This window comes from Melanostigma gelatinosum (assembly GCF_949748355.1).
Source record: "Melanostigma gelatinosum genome assembly, chromosome: 17".
Lineage (NCBI taxonomy): Eukaryota > Metazoa > Chordata > Actinopteri > Perciformes > Zoarcidae > Melanostigma > Melanostigma gelatinosum.
The window spans coordinates 21191388-21212312 of NC_136650.1; the positions used below are offsets into that span (position 1 = coordinate 21191388).

General features: G+C 42.2%; 2 protein-coding genes across 2 annotated transcripts; both read left to right on the top strand.

Moving 5' to 3' along the window:
* Positions 1-2500: 2500 nt before the first annotated feature.
* Positions 2501-10226, top strand: LOC306791191 (chitin synthase chs-2-like; the record flags this gene model as incomplete). Its single annotated transcript, XM_079287827.1, has 22 exons — positions 2501-2526; positions 3115-3250; positions 3460-3648; positions 3758-4634; positions 4887-5070; positions 5269-5364; positions 5734-5895; positions 6005-6179; positions 6296-6397; positions 6514-6655; positions 6830-7030; positions 7119-7234; positions 7396-7568; positions 7696-7871; positions 7989-8267; positions 8382-8541; positions 8635-8669; positions 8790-8854; positions 9033-9143; positions 9231-9445; positions 9573-9660; positions 10089-10226. 22 exons carry the CDS (start codon positions 2501-2503, stop codon positions 10224-10226), a joined length of 3846 nt encoding a protein of 1281 aa, XP_079143953.1.
* A 1925-nt stretch (positions 10227-12151) lies between these two features.
* On the top strand, positions 12152-19866 carry LOC306791192 (chitin synthase chs-2-like; the record flags this gene model as incomplete). Its single annotated transcript, XM_079287828.1, has 22 exons — positions 12152-12177; positions 12766-12901; positions 13111-13299; positions 13409-14285; positions 14538-14721; positions 14920-15015; positions 15385-15546; positions 15656-15830; positions 15947-16048; positions 16164-16305; positions 16480-16680; positions 16769-16884; positions 17046-17218; positions 17337-17512; positions 17630-17908; positions 18023-18182; positions 18276-18310; positions 18431-18495; positions 18673-18783; positions 18871-19085; positions 19213-19300; positions 19729-19866. The coding sequence occupies 22 exons, from the start codon at positions 12152-12154 to the stop codon at positions 19864-19866; spliced, it is 3846 nt and encodes a 1281-aa protein (XP_079143954.1).
* Between the last annotated feature and the right edge of the window lie 1059 nt (positions 19867-20925).

The window sequence follows — 20925 nt, forward strand, 5'->3', positions numbered from 1 at the left end:
GTAATAATGGTTTCATGAAAATGTATGTTTAAATATGCAAAAGAGGCATTATCTTATCAAATATGTGCTAATTTGCACACATTCCCAAAACATAAATCTGAACATTGGATGAAGCCAGGTTCAAAATGTTGACATGAGAGTCGACTGTTTTTAAGGAGGGAACTTTGGATATCTCTTTGCATTAATTCATAAATCAGAAAGTTCTGCCATAAAAATCTATTTTCTCCATGTTTTAGTAATAAAATGTATGAATCAAACACTGAATGATAAATGGACAAACCCCTCTGTCCAAACCTTCACAATATAGACAGGAGTGAAAATAGAAAGTTTGGTGTCGGAGCTAGTGGAGTGGAGATTTTTGTTTTTAGAAAACGGCCTTTAAAGATATATTTTGTAAAATAACATATTTTGAAGATTTTACTTTTACTTTTTCTTTAATCGACTGAAGTACTGGTGCAATGTATACTTTATTTCCTTGTTTTTCTTTTTCAAATGTCTTACAGCTGAAACTGTGAACCAGTTAGACTTCTGGAATGTGGGTTGTACTTGTCACACCTTTAGTGTTCCGTGGAAAGAGACATACAAGGAAATACAAGACAAAGGCAGTAAATTATTGGATGCCTCATCTAAAATGACCTTTTCTTTCAGAGCAATCTGAAAGACTTCTCCCCCTGCAGATTCATATTCAGCAACTTCAGCAGACTTCTGGAATGTGGGTTGTACTTGTCACACCTTTAGGTAGATACTTTATAATTACCTGTCTAAAATTAAAGGGGAAATAAATGAAGGAAGAAGGAAATGTGAGTGATTACACATCAGAGTTCCGTGGAAAGAAACATACAAGGAAATACAAGACAATGGCAGTAAATTATTGGATGCCTCATCTAAAATGACCTTTTCTTTCAGAGCAATCTGAAAGACTTCTCCCCCTGCAGATTCATATTCAACAACCTTTATATAGGAAGTAAAAAAATAAAATAAAGTCAGCAAGACAGTAGCTAGCCTTGAACAATGTGTTGGCTGTGTGTTGCTGATTACTTTTTAAAAAAAGGTTGCAGTTTATTGAAAGGCAACTTCTCTATGATATATATTATAAAGTGGTGCTCCAGCTATTTATTACTGGGCAGCTATACAGTATGGGAACCCTCAAGACTAGAAACAGATCATTAAAAAACAAAATATTGAGATATTAGAGAAAGTTTGATTTTGATGGTTGAAGATCAAAAACACTGGATCTGACAGCCTGCAATGAAGGCTTCATTCAACCCTCCCTACACACCCCAACTTATTTTAATCACCACACCTTCAGCTTGTAATGGAAGATGTTTTAAATTAGAGTTGAATTCTTATTATTACACAACTGTTTTCACAAGCAGAGGATGCTGGAGTTCCTCGTGCAAGTAAAGTGATCCTCATGTGTAACATTGGTGGCCTTTAAGTAAATCTACCTTTATTCTTAGTCTTTATTCTGCAGAGCCATGTGGTTTAATAAGACGTCCTGGTTTTGAATTTATCGGTTCATCCATCTCATTGAAAACATTTACAAAAAGCCGCCCAAAGCTGCTAAAAGGTGATTTGTCTGATCAGAACCTTATTGATTTCTACAGATTTCTATTTTTAAGAAATTTACATTCATACTCCCCCTTTTTAAAAATCAAAATACAAACTCCAAACATGAAATTAACAAAGGATATTCATGCTCTCGAGCGCTTTGGTAGAGATGTTTTATCTTTCCCCCTGTGACACGAAGATATTGTCTTTAGGCTGTCGTGCTCCCCAGAGGGTGAACTCGTTCTCTTTTCAACACTTCATGAACGTTTACATCAGAGCAGAGCTCGTATTTTAAGTCTCAACATTGGTAAGACGACAACAAATCACAAGTGTGGCTTTTCCCATCCATGACATGAACATTGCAGCCCAGCAGAGGTTGGACTTTTTCTGTTGTGTTCCTTTACGAATGATCACTCTGTACTGCAAATGGCAAGACAAGCCACTCATCAGATAAAGTATATAAACCTTGACCAGCATAAAACATTGACCTCATGTGCACCAAAATGCATCGATAAGTATAATTCAACATAAATATATCAAGTTTAATATACATTGTTTTCTGAAAGGGACAGTCTGCTTTTGATACTTGAAATGAACTTTGATGCTAACACTGTGACTTGAGCAAAACCTAACTGCTATTTGAACTCTGTGGTATTTCTACTTTTACTTAAATACAATATCTGAGTGCTTCTTCCACCTCTGCTCCGAACACACCTCCTGTGTACAGAAACAACATGACGTCTGTAAGAGGGGCACCCATTTACTTTGCTATTCTTGTATTAATTGCTGTTCATTAGCTACTTGGCATGTTCATTTAATCACAGCTACGTAGCTGCTGAACTCACCTGTGGAGAATTTGGCGCCGCCCTCAAAGCCAATTATGAAACAAGGTGAGTTTAAATACTGACACTCAGACAGTCTTCATTTACAACACCAGACGGAAGGAAGGATGGCTGATTACAAAGATATGCCCTCGTAAGTACAAATATTTTTATTTATTCAGATTTCATTTAATATGTAACTTATTTATATGTCAATAATACAATCAGAAATCTATTTCCAGTTGTTATCAATCAATGTCTATTCGATTAGAAATAATGTGAAAGTAAGCCTTTTCATGTAAGCAAGGTGAGTTAGTTGTGCTTTTATATTTGGCCAATAAATTAATAATAATAATATAACCTGCGGACTACAGACACAAATGAGCTTTCTAGCGAACTCTGGCCCATTGACATTGAGGTGGAAACTGAAATGTTGATTAATGTGCACGGCCCCTGTTAGATAAATAAAAATTATTATTTAAGCGGAAAAGGTGAAAATATTTCTTGAGTCATCAGTTTTTCCCTGTTTATCAAGCAGTATATACACATACAATCAGTTAAATATAAAGACATATAATGCAGATTTTCAACAATTATCAATTGTTTAAATTTCTTCAGAGAAATATTTTAAATAATTACAGCTGTTTATATCCTATGTTATGAATGATTTGTTTCTTATATCTGCTTACAAGTGTGTTATACACATTTGTCCCATCGATCTATCCTTGGTGTCTTTCTTCAGGAAGTCGTGGGATACCTGCCGAGAGGTTCCCGCCGTTGAAGATGAACACACGCCATGGAAGATGATCAAACTACTAAAGGTCATCTCGCTGAGTGTCGTAGCTGTGGTTGTGTTTGGATTGGCCCTCTGCAGCAAGGTTTGCTATTATTCATACATTTTGTTACGTATACATGAATTTGCATAGTTGACAGAAAGAGCTGTGGGAATATAGATTTCATTTAGGTGTTATAGGTGAAATCATAAGGATTACATTACGTGAGACACATGCATTGTTAATGGAGCAGCTCATATCACAGTGTTAATTCACCATTACAATGATTATCACTTTTTTAAACTCTGTTCCAGGTTTCATTCCTCCTTCTCATCACCTTGTCCAACGAAGGCACAAAAACCCTCCCAGATGAGATGAGACCCGTCGCTCTGCTTTGTATCGGCTGCGCCCTCATAATTTCCAGCGTCTTTCTATTTCTCAAAAGCGTCTGGAAGGCATGCTACAAAACATCAAAGCTGCCAAATAAGTCGACGATAGCCTTGGTAAGACGAGAGTCAACAGGACATTGGGTGATGCCAAAAGCAGAGCCCAGCAGGTAACCTGGCTCTTCTTTACCGTGCTGTTTAATTTCATGATCTTCTTTTTCTTCAGGTTCTGTTCTTTGAGTTCCTGGTGGCTATGGGTGCAGCGATTCTCACTATCGTTGCAATGCCCCACTTGGACATCGTGACCAACGTGACGATACTGAACAGTGTGGCCGTCCTCTCTGCGCTCCTACAGGTGATCACCCAGTGCACCGCCAAAGAAAGGAACCGCTTCCTGGTGCCCTCCATCACCGCCTTCCTCCTCATTTTGCTCGGTTACGTCCTGTTCCTCGTCTTATACATCATGAAGGATCCCACTGATATCAAGACGATCATTTGGGTGGGTCTGGCTGTTGGTGGGTCCTTCTTGATGTCTTTTAACTGGTGGGAGAACTACTTCAGACTGATCAGTGAGAATAGCAGGTCCATCTTCCTCAAAGCGCTGGTCAGAGACGTGAAAACGTGCCAGAACATGCTGCACATCCTCTCCAGCATGCTCAGGATCGCGGTGACCGCCGGTGTCCTCGGAGCCTACGTCCCTCTGGACAAAATGGACTGGGACATCGTGACCTCCATCCCGAGGCGTGAGACAAAAATTATAGCCATCATCATCGGGGTCCAGCTGATCTCCTCCGCACTCTGCCACTGGTTTTCTCTGGTGGCCTGCAAGATGCACGCCCTGCGACGATGCTTCATCCTGCCTTTGTACCTGGCCTCTCTGGCCGTCATGGTTCTCTTCGTTGTCCCTGTTATCGTTTACTATCAAGACTACAGAACAAGTCTGAACGGGACCGCAAACAGCTTCACAGGCTACTGCAATGAAGTTGTTGATGGAAGAAACCAAAGCCTGAACGGCAGCGTGTTCCCAGGTCTGGTTTTGGATGTTACACACACTCTGTGCTTCCTGGACATGGCCAAGATAACTGACATCGGTGTGCTGACAGGTAAGAATGTAAATCCTGGTACAATGCATGTTAGCAGATATAATACTCAAAAATAGGGTTATTGTAGGTCCTTGGGGCCATGACGTAGTCGACGAGAAGTATTACCAGTCATACTTGCATGGCTATTTTGTTATTTAGTGCTGCATTGTTCTGGATACACAAAAAAAACGTCATCATATGGTAGAGATCGAGGTACTTTTCAGTATCCAAAGGTGGAATTTTCATCAAATGTGTTTGTTAATCTTCCTCCAGGTTCAGCAGTGTCTTGGTGGCTCGGTCTTGTGTTGGCCACCCTCCATCTGTGGTACCTCAACGTGTCTCGTATCCAGAGGACCCAAGACCTGTTCGTCAGGAGGCTGTTTGAGAGTGCCTTTATTGAGCAGTCCCTCCTCCTCAACACCCGATTCGACATCCAGACGAAAAAAGGGAGGAAGAAGTAAGTGTGTGCAGGAGTAGTCCTCCATTTTTGGTCCGAACAAGAATCATCTAACGCATGGTTGTTGATTCTTCGAGGAGTGTTTGGAATTGGGCTGCAATTTTAGGTTGGGTAGTTAATGCTTTCAAGTTTGAGTTACAGTGTCTCTTCTCCAAACAAAACCGTGTTTCTCACATTTGCAAATCTTGTCATGTTTAGGAACAAGTCATCTGATACAGCGATGCTGTATCTGTGCGGGACCATGTGGCACGAAACCTACGGTGAGATGATGAACATCATCATCTCCATATTCAGGTGAGTTTTTTTTTTAAAATCATTGATCATCTTTCCATTCCTCTAACTCTATCTCTTTTGATTCCCTGATGTGAATTAGTTGTTTGGATCTAAGGGAGTTGTGAACATAGGGTCTGCTAGAGAAAGCAAGAATCCAGTCTCTTGCTTTGCACTTCAATATTTTAACTACAAAGAGAATTTTAGCCTCGTATTTCAGTTGAGCAAATGCTACATGACGTGGGAAGACCAAAAAAACCTAGTTGCTCAATGTGTTGCTGGATTTTATTTCCCTAAGAGTTTGCGTCCTCAGCGCAGACAGTTGTACTCTTAACGACTTCATCACAGTGGATTTGTTCACAGTTCCTATTTGTGTTTCTCTGAACACTGCAGACTGGACAAGTACAGACCAAAGATAGACCGAAAGTTCCACGATGTCACCTTTGAATCACATATCTACTTTGACGACGCATTCAAACATGTTAAAGGCAGTCTGGGGAATCACCTCAACACATATGCAGAGGACCTCGTGAGAATCCTCACAGAAGTTTATGGGTAAGAACCATGCTTAGAGATGGCCTAGTTACTGTGCAATTCAGTGTTATGCATCACAAATTTGTCCAGTACAATTTACTATCAAAGTTCTCTCATTCTGCGTCATCAGCATCTTCACGAACATCGACGACAAGTTCTTCAAACATAATCAGCAGGTCCCTGTGCAGAAGATCATAAGGACGCCGTACGGCGGTCGTCTGGTGGTCACCATGCCTCATGGGAACGTTATCATTGTTCACTTCAAGGACAAAGACCTCATCCGCCACAAGAAAAGATGGTCTCAGGTAGGAAAATAATGTCGATACATTTACATGTGCCATTACAGCTCACATTGGGTCACGTTCACGCTCAACAACGGTTGAACACTTGAACATTAGTTTTGTTTGTTCTTATTTTCCAGGTCATGTATCTTTACTATCTTCTGGGCTGGAAACTCATGACCAAATATTACGCACGCTTGAAGAAGGGAGAGGACAAGGATGAGCTGACAGCGGAGCTTCAGGTAAGATGAGAGTAAAACGTTTTGCAGATTTGTTTTCATGCGCTCCAACACGCATCCACAGTATTTCTAAATGAATCCTGAAGGTAAATCAAAAGAAACTGTGCCTGTTCCTCCAGAGAGAGAAGCAAAACACCTACATCCTGGCTTTAGATGGCGACACAGACTTCCAACCGGCTGCTCTGATGCTGCTCATCGACCGTTTAAAAATGTACCCACGTGTCGGGGCAGTGTGTGGCAGGATTCACCCCACCGGATCAGGTGTGCACATTGTACAACAATTCAATTAAACTAGGAGAAGGCAGGACAAAACTAACCAAACACTTCATTAAACAGCTGTCCAATCATATCAACAAAGAGCTCTACGATCCACCACTGAAGCTGAAAGGGTTGTGAACTGTTGAGATTTACAATACTTCTGTATTTCAATTACAGGACCCACAGTGTGGTTCCAGAAGTTTGAATATGCTGTCAGTCATTGGCTGCAGAAGACAGCGGAGCACGTGATCGGCTGTGTGCTCTGCAGCCCCGGTTGCTTCAGTCTGTTCAGAGCAGCGGCGCTGATGGACGACAACGTGATGAAGAGGTACGCCACCAAGTCCACGGAGGCGAGCCACTACATCCAGTATGACCAAGGTGCGGATGTTGTTTGATAGGACTTCCTGTCTCTCACTCAGTCAGTCGGTCTCCTCTCACATATGAATACATTGTTTGTCCGCTGCAGGTGAGGACCGCTGGCTGTGTACTCTGCTGCTGAAGCAGGGATGGAGGGTGGAGTACAACGCAGCAGCTGATGCTTACACCAATGCACCTGAGGACTTCAAAGAACTCTACAACCAGGTGAGTGCTGTAGCTGATCGGAACTGTTCCACGATTTGACGAGCTCAGATACTCAGTAACTGTATATCCGAAGCATCTATGAATATCGATCTTGTTGGTTAAAAGTTGTCATTAAACCAAAAATCACACAAGTCAGGCTGATGATTATTTGCCAACTTCAGCGTCGCCGATGGGGACCGTCCACATTGGCCAACGTGGTGGATCTGCTCGGCTCCACCAGCATCATTTCCAAGAGAAACCCGTCCGTGTCCAAACTGTTCATGTTCTACCAGCTCTTCGCCATCACCTCAGCCATTCTGGCCCCTGCCACGATCTGCCTGTTGATTGCAGGTTGGTGTTTTGTGTTTGTCGACACAATTTATTTTCAGATCAACCGATTTTTTTTAAGAATGATTATATTTTGTTCAAATAAATGCAAAAATAAAAATCTGTATGTGCTTCCTTTTGTGGTCTCCAGGTAGTTTGACATTCGTCTTAACAATAGATTCCAACGCCGCGCTGGTCCTGGCTGTGATACCTCCCCTCATCTACCTGGGTCTTTGCTTTAAACTCAAATCAGACACTCAGATAACTATTGCTGGGGTCATGAGTATCATATACGCATTCCTCATGTTGGTGGTGGCGATGTCCATTATCGGTGAGTAATATTCAAACAGGTATAACTTATAGAAACACGTGCAGCGACTTTATTTGGACTTTGCACAAACAAATGTTAGAAGAGCTGCTAACTCAACATGCCCTTATCTTTCTCCAGGCTCTATGGTGGAGGACAAAACCATCCTGACACCCAGCAGCATTTTCGTCATCGGCATGGCCTTGATTTACATCATCACTGCGATAATGCATCCTCAGGAAGTCCAACTGGTGTTCCACGGCTTTCTCTACATCCTCTGCATCCCCAGCGCCTACCTCCTGCTCACTATCTATTCCATGACCAACATGAACAACGTGTCCTGGGGTACACGGGAGTCAAAACCTACCCCTGGAGCTGCAACACCAGATCCCGTCGCCATGCAAACAAAAACCCAGAGAGGTAGATATACCATGTTGGAACCAAAAAATAAAAAAGAGTTTACTGTGAAGTGCAACACGAGACCAGTATTATTGTTTGTGCTGACTGAACTTAAGCTGATCTTCACCCTTGCAGCCAAAAGCACCTTCCAACGGTACTTCTCGTGGTGCAAATGTTGCAAAAAATCCAACCAGCTCCCTGTCAACCGGGAGATCCTGATCACAGAGTCCCAACAGCCTGGACTCCAGCCCCAAAACACGATTGTGGGGGACGAAAGGATCCCAGAGGAACAGACGTAAGTCCTAAAGGTGGAACATCGATTGAAGTGTGATGTGCCAGTGTCACAAAGTGTGAGATGATACGAATACATGTTATGATTGTGTTACAGGCAAGCAGAGCCTTTTTTCGACTCACCTATCCAATGTAAGTTGAAATAATTTTGCAATAATCAATCAATCGTGATATTTTCTTTTGCAAAAAGATTCCAGCTCTGTTGAAAATGCAATGCTCTCTAATACCCTCCTGTCTTGCTCTTCCGTCCAGGTTTTGTCACACAACTACAGAATATGTCCACTGACATGCAGCTGCAGGAGGACTCGCTCGACAAGGTGTGTATGTCTCGTTGTATCAGGTCAGCGTGATCAGCTGCCACTGAATCACAGCGTCACAATGATGCTCACCATATTCTGTTTCACAATGCAGGCGAAAACTCTGAAGTTTTGATTCAGCGCTGCATCTAAATATGCACAAATAACAGAATAATTGATTGAAAGGGTTTCTCTGCAGGAGGAGGAGGAGTTCTTTATAGAGCTCCAGAAGAAGTACCTGGAACCTCTGCAGGACGACAAGGAGAGACAGAAAGCGATGGCCAATGACCTGCGAGAGCTGAGGAACAAGGTGTGGGGAGCTGAACACATCTACAGTAACAGGAAACCACTGTGCAAGTTACGTTGAATTAATCTGATCCTTCTCTTTTACACACAGATCAACTTTGCCTTCTTCATCATGAATGCCCTGTGGCTGGTGGCGACATTTACCATGCAGCTCTTCGGGGCCTCCTTCTCCATCAATCTCCCCAAGGTCAACTTCGATCTGGAGACCACCGGGGAAGACGTCGTAATTGATCCCATTGCCTTCATGTTCATTTTAGGATTCGCGGCATCGGTTGTGATCCAGTTCCTGACGATGTTCTACCACAGGTGACCACTTGGACGAAATTGCTTTGTTTTTCCATCAACAGGGTTTTATTTGTAATGATGTTTGCATGTTGGCCGGTCAATCTTTTTTTTCTCAATCAAAATCATTCTTTCTTGTTCGGTCATCCAGAATCTACACGCTGATCCATTATGTGGCCTTTTTGGACACCGAGCCCAGCGAGAAAAAGCGTGAACCAATATATCTGGAAGGCAAAAAGGTATTTACAACGACTGTTGTACTTTAGCTACTGCTTAGTGTTGCCTCTTTTACTCTGTGCAGTGCTAATATGAATCGCTATGTATTCTTTCTTTATTGCAAATGTACAAAGCATTAAATGAGTAATACTATGATACATCTCATTTGTATTCGTAGCATTCTTGTGTATTCTTAAAATAGATATTAATCATCACAAAGGACAACATGAGGAGGATCACTACATATACAGCTAACAGAAAAGAACATTTCATTGTCCCACTAGTAATTATCTTTAATTAAGGATGCAAGCAGAAACTGAATGTCCAACCACACCCTCCTGCTACACACGGCAACTGTCGTGAACTAGAAGACAAAGCTTAGTCACCTGCCAGAAGTGTCCCAGGTGTGGTGCAATTTAATTGAGCTGATGTTCCTTTTATCTCCACCCAGGCCAAATCTGTAACCAGCTCCGACTCCATCGCCGACACCATCTCCGACACCATCTCCGACACCATCTCTGAGGTGGACTCTGAAATCGAAGAAAGTGACGATGAGTTCTTTGGTGATGGTGATGGGACTATGGTGTAAACACAGATTCTGTGGCACTTTTGAGCACTTTACATTAGAATATAAAAGAATAGAAAAGTACTTCATTCATCCCCAAGGGGAAATTATGCACTGTACATTATACACTGTATGTGAGATTTCACCAAAAATATCTTTATGTATTGATCATTTATTTCTAAAATGAAGTTTTATTGAGCCAGTTTGTCAGAAAGTGCTTTGCAGAAAACAAATGATGAATGTTCTTGTTGAGATAGTATACAACATTGTGTTTGTGAGTATGTGTGTTGTGTGCAAATGAAAGCACCCGGTCATGAAATGTCACATTATTACGGCCATTTATGAACTGAATAGTTTAGATGCACTGTACATCTTAATGTTTAAAAGACGAATGTGAAGTGGAATGAATGAAGTTTGGACAAAACGACGAAGACGTTTTTCTAAATGGTGACAAAAGTGAGAGAAATCTGGTCAGAGGTTCTGCAAATCATCACTTGAGTCCTAAATCAGGGAATCCTGAACAGAGACGCCAAAGAGATCATTTGACAAAACGGTCTGACATTCTTTTAGAGCATGAGATGCTGAATTGTGTGATCAGTTCAAAGTTTGCTTTATTGTCAATTGCACAACATCAGAAAAGCACACACAGTATACAAAATGTTTTTATTATCTTTTCATTTATTTTTGAAGTGAAGGAGAGAGAAGTGTCGATGATTCTCTGTAATATTACCTCTTCGTGCAGCGATAAGTCTGCCAGAGACTGTTCTGCTTTTATTTGTTCTTGGCTCTTAATAAAGCACACTGTGAAAAAGCTGTATTTAACTTTTGGCTGTATTTAACGTTTGGCTGTTATTGTTCCATGTGCTACACTGAGATTAAATACTGTTTGTGCAACACCAACTGTAATTCATTTTGTTTCATATTTGATATATGGAAGATCATTTTTCTTTACATGTAGATACACTGGTTTGGAAATTATTATTTTTGTTCTGCTGTGAGTGAATAAATACTTGTTTAAATGTAAAAGGAGACTAAGGCCATTTTTCAAAATTCATACATGTCTCTATGGTCTAAAACAGTCTAAAAATATCAGTCAACATGATCAAAAGTCTGAAACGTTTGCAGATGACACTGAGAGCACCCAGAGAAGTATAATTGTTACATTTTCTGTTTCACAACTGGGAACACTACACTAGAATAAAGCTAATCTGAGTATAAAGAAAGAAAACAAACACACTCAACATTCGTTGTCAGCGGAGCAGCTTCACACTCGACTGGAATGACTGTAGTTGATAACGTAAAATGTGTTTAGTTTCCACATCCCCTTGTCCAGCTGCCTCAGGCTGAATATTATCTTTTATTGTTCTTTATCGAAAGACATATTTTTTATCGAAAAACCCCAGCGAAAGTTAAACACCAGCAAGTGCAGGTGCACTCATCAGATAAAGTATATAAACCTTGACCAGCATAAAACATTGACCTCATGTGCACCAAAATGCATCAATAAGTATAATTCAACATAAATATATCAAGTTTAATTTACATTGTTTTCTGAAAGGGACAGTCTGCTTTTGATACTTGAAATGAACTTTGATGCTAACACTGTGACTTGAGCAAAACCTAACTGCTATTTGAACACGGTGGTATTTCTACTTTTACTTAAATACAATATCTGAGTGCTTCTTCCACCTCTGCTCCGATCACACCTCCTGTGTACAGAAACAACATGACGTCTGTAAGAGGGGCACCCATTTACTTTGCTATTCTTGTATTAATTGCTGTTCATTAGCTTTGTACTTGGCATGCTCATTTAATCACAGCTACGTAGCTGCTGAACTCACCTGTGGAGAATTTGGCGCCGCCCTCAAAGCCAATTATGAAACAAGGTGAGTTTAAATACTGACACTCAAACAGACAGTCTTCATTTACAACACCAGACGGAAGGAAGGATGGCTGATTACAAAGATATGCCCTGGTAAGTACAAATATTTTAATTTCTTCAGATTTAATTTAATATGTAACTTATTTATATGTCAATAATACAATCAGAAATCTATTTCCAGTTGTTATCAATCAATGTCTATTCGATTAGAAATAATGTGAAAGTAAGCCTTTTCATGTAAGCAAGGTGAGTTAGTTGTGCTCTTATATTTGGCCAATAAATAAATAATAATAATATAACCTGCGGACTACAGACACAAATGAGCTTTCTAGCGAACTCTGGCCCATTGACATTGAGGTGGAAACTGAAATGTTGATTAATGTGCACGGCCCCTGTTAGATAAATAAAAATTATTATTTAAGCGGAAAAGGTGAAAATATTTCTTGAGTCATCAGTTTTTCCCTGTTTATCAAGCAGTATATACACATACAATCAGTTAAATATAAAGACATATAATGCAGATTTTCAACAATTATCAATTGTTTAAATTTCTTCAGAGAAATATTTTAAATAATTACAGCTGTTTATATCCTATGTTATGAATGATTTGTTTCTTATATCTGCTTACAAGTGTGTTATACACATTTGTCCCATCGATCTATCCTTGGTGTCTTTCTTCAGGAAGTCGTGGGATACCTGCCGAGAGGTTCCCGCCGTTGAAGATGAACACACGCCATGGAAGATGATCAAACTACTAAAGGTCATCTCGCTGAGTGTCGTAGCTGTGGTTGTGTTTGGATTGGCCCTCTGCAGCAAGGTTTGCTATTATTCATACATTTTGTTACGTATACGTGAATTTGCATAGTTGACAGAAAGAGCTGTGGGAATATAGATTTCATTTAGGTGTTATAGGTGAAATCATAAGGATTACATTACGTGAGACACATGCATTGTTAATGGAGCAGCTCATATCACAGTGTTAATTCACCATTGAAATGATTATCACTTTTTTAAACTCTGTTCCAGGTTTCATTCCTCCTTCTCATCACCTTGTCCAACGAAGGCACAAAAACCCTCCCAGATGAGATGAGACCCGTCGCTCTGCTTTGTATCGGCTGCGCCCTCATAATTTCCAGCGTCTTTCTATTTCTCAAAAGCGTCTGGAAGGCATGCTACAAAACATCAAAGCTGCCAAATAAGTCGACGATAGCCTTGGTAAGACGAGAGTCAACAGGACATTGGGGGATGCCAAAAGCAGAGCCCAGCAGGTAACCTGGCTCTTCTTTACCGTGCTGTTTAATTTCATGATCTTCTTTTTCTTCAGGTTCTGTTCTTTGAGTTCCTGGTGGCTATGGGTGCAGCGATTCTCACTATCGTTGCAATGCCCCACTTGGACATCGTGACCAACGTGACGATACTGAACAGTGTGGCCGTCCTCTCTGCGCTCCTACAGGTGATCACCCAGTGCACCGCCAAAGAAAGGAACCGCTTCCTGGTGCCCTCCATCACCGCCTTCCTCCTCATTTTGCTCGGTTACGTCCTGTTCCTCGTCTTATACATCATGAAGGATCCCACTGATATCAAGACGATCATTTGGGTGGGTCTGGCTGTTGGTGGGTCCTTCTTGATGTCTTTTAACTGGTGGGAGAACTACTTCAGACTGATCAGTGAGAATAGCAGGTCCATCTTCCTCAAAGCGCTGGTCAGAGACGTGAAAACGTGCCAGAACATGCTGCACATCCTCTCCAGCATGCTCAGGATCGCGGTGACCGCCGGTGTCCTCGGAGCCTACGTCCCTCTGGACAAAATGGACTGGGACATCGTGACCTCCATCCCGAGGCGTGAGACAAAAATTATAGCCATCATCATCGGGGTCCAGCTGATCTCCTCCGCACTCTGCCACTGGTTTTCTCTGGTGGCCTGCAAGATGCACGCCCTGCGACGATGCTTCATCCTGCCTTTGTACCTGGCCTCTCTGGCCGTCATGGTTCTCTTCGTTGTCCCTGTTATCGTTTACTATCAAGACTACAGAACAAGTCTGAACGGGACCGCAATCAGCTTCACAGGCTACTGCAATGAAGTTGTTGATGGAAGAAACCAAAGCCTGAACGGCAGCGTGTTCCCAGGTCTGGTTTTGGATGTTACACACACTCTGTGCTTCCTGGACATGGCCAAGATAACTGACATCGGTTTGCTGACAGGTAAGAATGTAAATCCTGGTACAATGCATGTTAGCAGATATAATACTCAAAAATAGGGTTATTGTAGGTCCTTGGGGCCATGACGTAGTCGACGAGAAGTATTACCAGTCATACTTGCATAGCTATTTTGTTATTTAGTGCTGCATTGTTCTGGATACACAAAAAAAACGTCATCATATGGTAGAGATCGAGGTACTTTTCAGTATCCAAAGGTGGAATTTTCATCAAATGTGTTTGTTAATCTTCCTCCAGGTTCAGCAGTGTCTTGGTGGCTCGGTCTTGTGTTGGCCACCCTCCATCTGTGGTACCTCAACGTGTCTCGTATCCAGAGGACCCAAGACCTGTTCGTCAGGAGGCTGTTTGAGAGTGCCTTTATTGAGCAGTCCCTCCTCCTCAACACCCGATTCGACATCCAGACGAAAAAAGGGAGGAAGAAGTAAGTGTGTGCAGGAGTAGTCCTCCATTTTTGGTCCGAACAAGAATCATCTAACGCATGGTTGTTGATTCTTCGAGGAGTGTTTGGAATTGGGCTGCAATTTTAGGTTGGGTAGTTTATGCTTTCAAGTTTGAGTTACAGTGTCTCTTCTCCAAACAAAACCGTGTTTCTCACATTTGCAAATCTTGTCATGTTTAGGAACAAGTCATCTGATACAGCGATGCTGTATCTGTGCGGGACCATGTGGCACGAAACCTACGGTGAGATGATGAACATCATCATCTCCATATTCAGGTGAGTTTTTTTTTTTAAATCATTGATCATCTTTCCATTCCTCTAACTCTATCTCTTTTGATTCCCTGATGTGAATTAGTTGTTTGGATCTAAGGGAGTTGTGAACATAGGGTCTGCTAGAGAAAGCAAGAATCCAGTCTCTTGCTTTGCACTTCAATATTTTAACTACAAAGAGAATTTTAGCCTCGTATTTCAGTTGAGCAAATGCTACATGACGTGGGAAGACCAAAAAAACCTAGTTGCTCAATGTGTTGCTGGATTTTATTTCCCTAAGAGTTTGCGTCCTCAGCGCAGACAGTTGTACTCTTAACGACTTCATCACAGTGGATTTGTTCACAGTTCCTATTTGTGTTTCTCTGAACACTGCAGACTGGACAAGTACAGACCAAAGATAGACCGAAAGTTCGACGATGTCACCTTTGAATCACATATCTACTTTGACGACGCATTCAAACATGTTAAAGGCAGTCTGGGGAATCACCTCAACACATATGCAGAGGACCTCGTGAGAATCCTCACAGAAGTTTATGGGTAAGAACCATGCTTAGAGATGGCCTAGTTACTGTGCAATTCAGTGTTATGCATCACAAATTTGTCCAGTACAATTTACTATCAAAGTTCTCTCATTCTGCGTCATCAGCATCTTCACGAACATCGACGACAAGTTCTTCAAACATAATCAGCAGGTCCCTGTGCAGAAGATCATAAGGACGCCGTACGGCGGTCGTCTGGTGGTCACCATGCCTCATGGGAACGTTATCATTGTTCACTTCAAGGACAAAGACCTCATCCGCCACAAGAAAAGATGGTCTCAGGTAGGAAAATAATGTCGATACATTTACATGTGCCATTACAGCTCACATTGGGTCACGTTCACGCTCAACAACGGTTGAACACTTGAACATTAGTTTTGTTTGTTCTTATTTTCCAGGTCATGTATCTTTACTATCTTCTGGGCTGGAAACTCATGACCAAATATTACGCACGCTTGAAGAAGGGAGAGGACAAGGATGAGCTGACAGCGGAGCTTCAGGTAAGATGAGAGTAAAACGTTTGCAGATTTGTTTTCATGCGCTCCAACACGCATCCACAGTATTTCTAAATGAATCCTGAAGGTAAATCAAAACAAACTGTGCCTGTTCCTCCAGAGAGAGAAGCAAAACACCTACATCCTGGCTTTAGATGGCGACACAGACTTCCAACCGGCTGCTCTGATGCTGCTCATCGACCGTTTAAAAATGTACCCACGTGTCGGGGCAGTGTGTGGCAGGATTCACCCCACCGGATCAGGTGTGCACATTGTACAACAATTCAATTAAACTAGGAGAAGGCAGGACAAAACTAAACAAAGACTTCATTAAACAGCTGTCCAATCATATCAACAAAGAGCTCTACGATCCACCACTGAAGCTGAAAGGGTTGTGAACTGTTGAGATTTACAATACCTCTGTATTTCAATTACAGGACCCACAGTGTGGTTCCAGAAGTTTGAATATGCTGTCAGTCATTGGCTGCAGAAGACAACGGAGCACGTGATCGGCTGTGTGCTCTGCAGCCCCGGTTGCTTCAGTCTGTTCAGAGCAGCGGCGCTGATGGACGACAACGTGATGAAGAGGTACGCCACCAAGTCCACGGAGGCGAGCCACTACATCCAGTATGACCAAGGTGCGGATGTTGTTTGATAGGACTTCCTGTCTCTCACTCAGTCAGTCGGTCTCCTCTCACATATGAATGCATTGTTTGTCCGCTGCAGGTGAGGACCGCTGGCTGTGTACTCTGCTGCTGAAGCAGGGATGGAGGGTGGAGTACAACGCAGCAGCTGATGCTTACACCAATGCACCTGAGGACTTCAAAGAACTCTACAACCAGGTGAGTGCTGTAGCTGATCGGAACTGTTCCACGATTTGACGAGCTCAGATACTCAGTAACTGTATATCCGAAGCATCTATGAATATCGATCTTGTTGGTTAAAAGTTGTCATTAAACCAAAAATCACACAAGTCAGGCTGATGATTATTTGCCAACTTCAGCGTCGCCGATGGGGACCGTCCACATTGGCCAACGTGGTGGATCTGCTCGGCTCCACCAGCATCATTTCCAAGAGAAACCCGTCCGTGTCCAAACTGTTCATGTTCTACCAGCTCTTCGCCATCACCTCAGCCATTCTGGCCCCTGCCACGATCTGCCTGTTGACTGCAGGTTGGTGTTTTGTGTTTGTCGACACAATTTATTTTCAGATCAACCGATTTTTTTTAAGAATGATTATATTTTGTTCAAATAATAAAAATCTGTATGTGCTTCCTTTTGTGGTCTCCAGGTAGTTTGACATTCGTCTTAACAATAGATTCCAACACCGCGCTGGTCCTGGCTGTGATACCTCCCGTCATCTACCTGGGTCTTTGCTTTAAACTCAAATCAGACACTCAGATAACTATTGCTGGGGTCATGAGTATCATATACGCATTCCTCATGTTGGTGTTGTCGGTGTCCATTATCGGTGAGTAATATTCAAACAGGTATAACTTATAGAAACACGTGCAGCGACTTTATTTGGACTTTGTATAAACAAATGTTAGAAGAGCTGCTAACTCAACATGCCCTGATCTTTCTCCAGGCTCTATGGTGGAGGACAAAACCATCCTGACACCCAGCAGCATTTTCGTCATCGGCATGGCCTTGATTTACATCATCACTGCGATAATGCATCCTCAGGAAGTCCAACTGTTGTTCCACGGCTTTCTCTACATCCTCTGCATCCCCAGCGCCTACCTCCTGCTCACTATCTATTCCATGACCAACATGAACAACGTGTCCTGGGGTACACGGGAGTCAAAACCTACCCCTGGAGCTGCAACACCAGATCCCGTCGCCATGCAAACAAAAACCCAGAGAGGTAGATATTCCATGTTGGAACCAAAAAATAAAAAAGAGTTTACTGTGAAGTGCAACACGAGACCAGTATTATTGTTTGTGCTTACTGAACTTAAGCTGATCTTCACCCTTGCAGCCAAAAGCACCTTCCAACGGTACTTCTCGTGGTGCAAATGTTGCAAAAAATCCAACCAGCTCCCTGTCAACCGGGAGATCCTGATCACAGAGTCCCAACAGCCTGGACTCCAGCCCCAAAACACGATTGTGGGGGACGAAAGGATCCCAGAGGAACAGACGTAAGTCCTAAAGGTGGAACATCGATTGAAGTGTGATGTGCCAGTGTCACAAAGTGTGAGATGATACGAATACATGTTATGATTGTGTTACAGGCAAGCAGAGCCTTTTTTCGACTCACCTATCCAATGTAAGTTGAAATAATTTTGCAATAATCAATCAATCGTGATATTTTCTTTTGCAAAAAGATTCCAGCTCTGTTGAAAATGCAATGCTCTCTAATACCCTCCTGTCTTGCTCTTCCGTCCAGGTTTTGTCACACAACTACAGAATATGTCCACTGACATGCAGCTGCAGGAGGACTCGCTCGACAAGGTGTGTATGTCTCGTTGTATCAGGTCAGCGTGATCAGCTGCCGCTGAATCACATCGTCACAATGATGCTCACCATATTCTGTTTCACAATGCAGGCGAAAACTCTGAAGTTTTGATTCAGCGCTGCATCTAAATATGCACAAATAACAGAATAATTGATTGAAGGGTTTCTCTGCAGGAGGAGGAGGAGTTCTTTATAGAGCTCCAGAAGAAGTACCTGGAACCTCTGCAGGACGACAAGGAGAGACAGAAAGCGATGGCCAATGACCTGCGAGAGCTGAGGAACAAGGTGTGGGGAGCTGAACACATCTACAGTAACAGGAAACCACTGTGCAAGTTACGTTGAATTAATCTGATCCTTCTCTTTTACACACAGATCAACTTTGCCTTCTTCATCATGAATGCCCTGTGGCTGGTGGCGACATTTACCATGCAGCTCTTCGGGGCCTCCTTCTCCATCAATCTCCCCAAGGTCAACTTCGATCTGGAGACCACCGGGGAAGACGTCGTAATTTATCCCATTGCCTTCATGTTCATTTTAGGATTCGCGGCATCGGTTGTGATCCAGTTCCTGACGATGTTCTACCACAGGTGACCACTTGGACGAAATTGCTTTGTTTTTCCATCAACAGGGTTTTATTTGTAATGATGTTTGCATGTTGGCCGGTCAATCTTTTTTTTCTCAATCAAAATCATTCTTTCTTGTTCGGTCATCCAGAATCTACACGCTGATCCATTATGTGGCCTTTTTGGACACCGAGCCCAGCGAGAAAAAGCGTGAACCAATATATCTGGAAGGCAAAAAGGTATTTACAACGACTGTTGTACTTTAGCTACTGCTTAGTGTTGCCTCTTTTACTCTGTGCAGTGCTAATATGAATCGCTATGTATTCTTTCTTTATTGCAAATGTACAAAGCATTAAATGAGTAATACTATGATACATCTCATTTGTATTCGTAGCATTCTTGTGTATTCTTAAAATAGATATTAATCATCACAAAGGACAACATGAGGAGGATCACTACATATAGAGCTAACAGAAAAGAACATTTCATTGTCCCACTAGTAATTATCTTTAATTAAGGATGCAAGCAGAAACTGAATGTCCAACCACACCCTCCTGCTACACACGGCAACTGTTGTGAACTAGAAGACAAAGCTTAGTCACCTGCCAGAAGTGTCCCAGGTGTGGTGCAATTTAATTGAGCTGATGTTCCTTTTATCTCCACCCAGGCCAAATCTGTAACCAGCTCCGACTCCATCGCCGACACCATCTCCGACACCATCTCCGACACCATCTCTGAGGTGGACTCTGAAATCGAAGAAAGTGACGATGAGTTCTTTGGTGATGGTGATGGGACTATGGTGTAAACACAGATTCTGTGGCACTTTTGAGCACTTTACATTAGAATAGAAAAGAATAGAAAAGTACTTCATTCATCCCCAAGGAGAAATTATGCACTATACATTATACACTGTGTCAAGAAGAGTTGAGCCCAACAGAGCTGCCTCGAAAACATGCATACACGATCAGGGGAAGGTCAGGATATAAAAAGCATAAAGCATATACTCAGAAATCAATAGTTAAAGTGTAATCGAAAGATAAAGTGTATGATCGTTACATAACAAATGTTTAATACATAGAGTGATTTAACAAATGTAAACCTGATAATAATAATAAGTGTATCTGAGTATAGTGCAGTCTGAGTGTAGAAAGTACGGAGAAAGAGGAAGTAAGCAGGGTGTTTGCTTCAAGGGATGGGGAAATAATGATGGTTGAGAAGAAAAGACACAAAGCACAATAATGATGAAGGATGAGATCAATAATCATTTTATAAGCAAATGTGTACTAAGTAGAATGATTTAACAATTGTAATAAGTGTTTAACAAATGTCCTGTGTAACCGGAGCTGCGATAAAAGTGTTTTGTCAGGATGACTTGGCAGAAAATAGGAAAAGACTGTCGCAAGAGATGAGTCATAGAGGCATGATACAGGATGAAGCCTGGACATGTCCGGACATGTTCGAACCCAACACCCTTTCCAGAGGGTGGGGGGATGAGATCATGTATTGAACAGGAGGGGGCTGACAGCCCAAATGATGGATAAAAGAAGTGACTTGCAAACGGCAAACTGGGAATTCACGATGGGACGCCGACCGAGCCATCCATGGAGAAACACTGGACCTCGTTCGACAGCCGCGTCCGAGGACTTCGTCTCTGTTCACGGAAAGAAGACCGCCGTTCGTGGACAAAAATTGAAAGACGGAGAATCACCTCTCCCCCCTGCTCGCCTTTACCAACTGGACAACGGAGAAGACGCAGCAGCCCGAGAAAGACTTTGTACTGAGTTTTGAGGACTGTTGAACGGACTCTGCTGCAGAGCAGGAGGACCGAGGGTCTGGCCAGACCTTCGCTCCTAACAACTCCAAA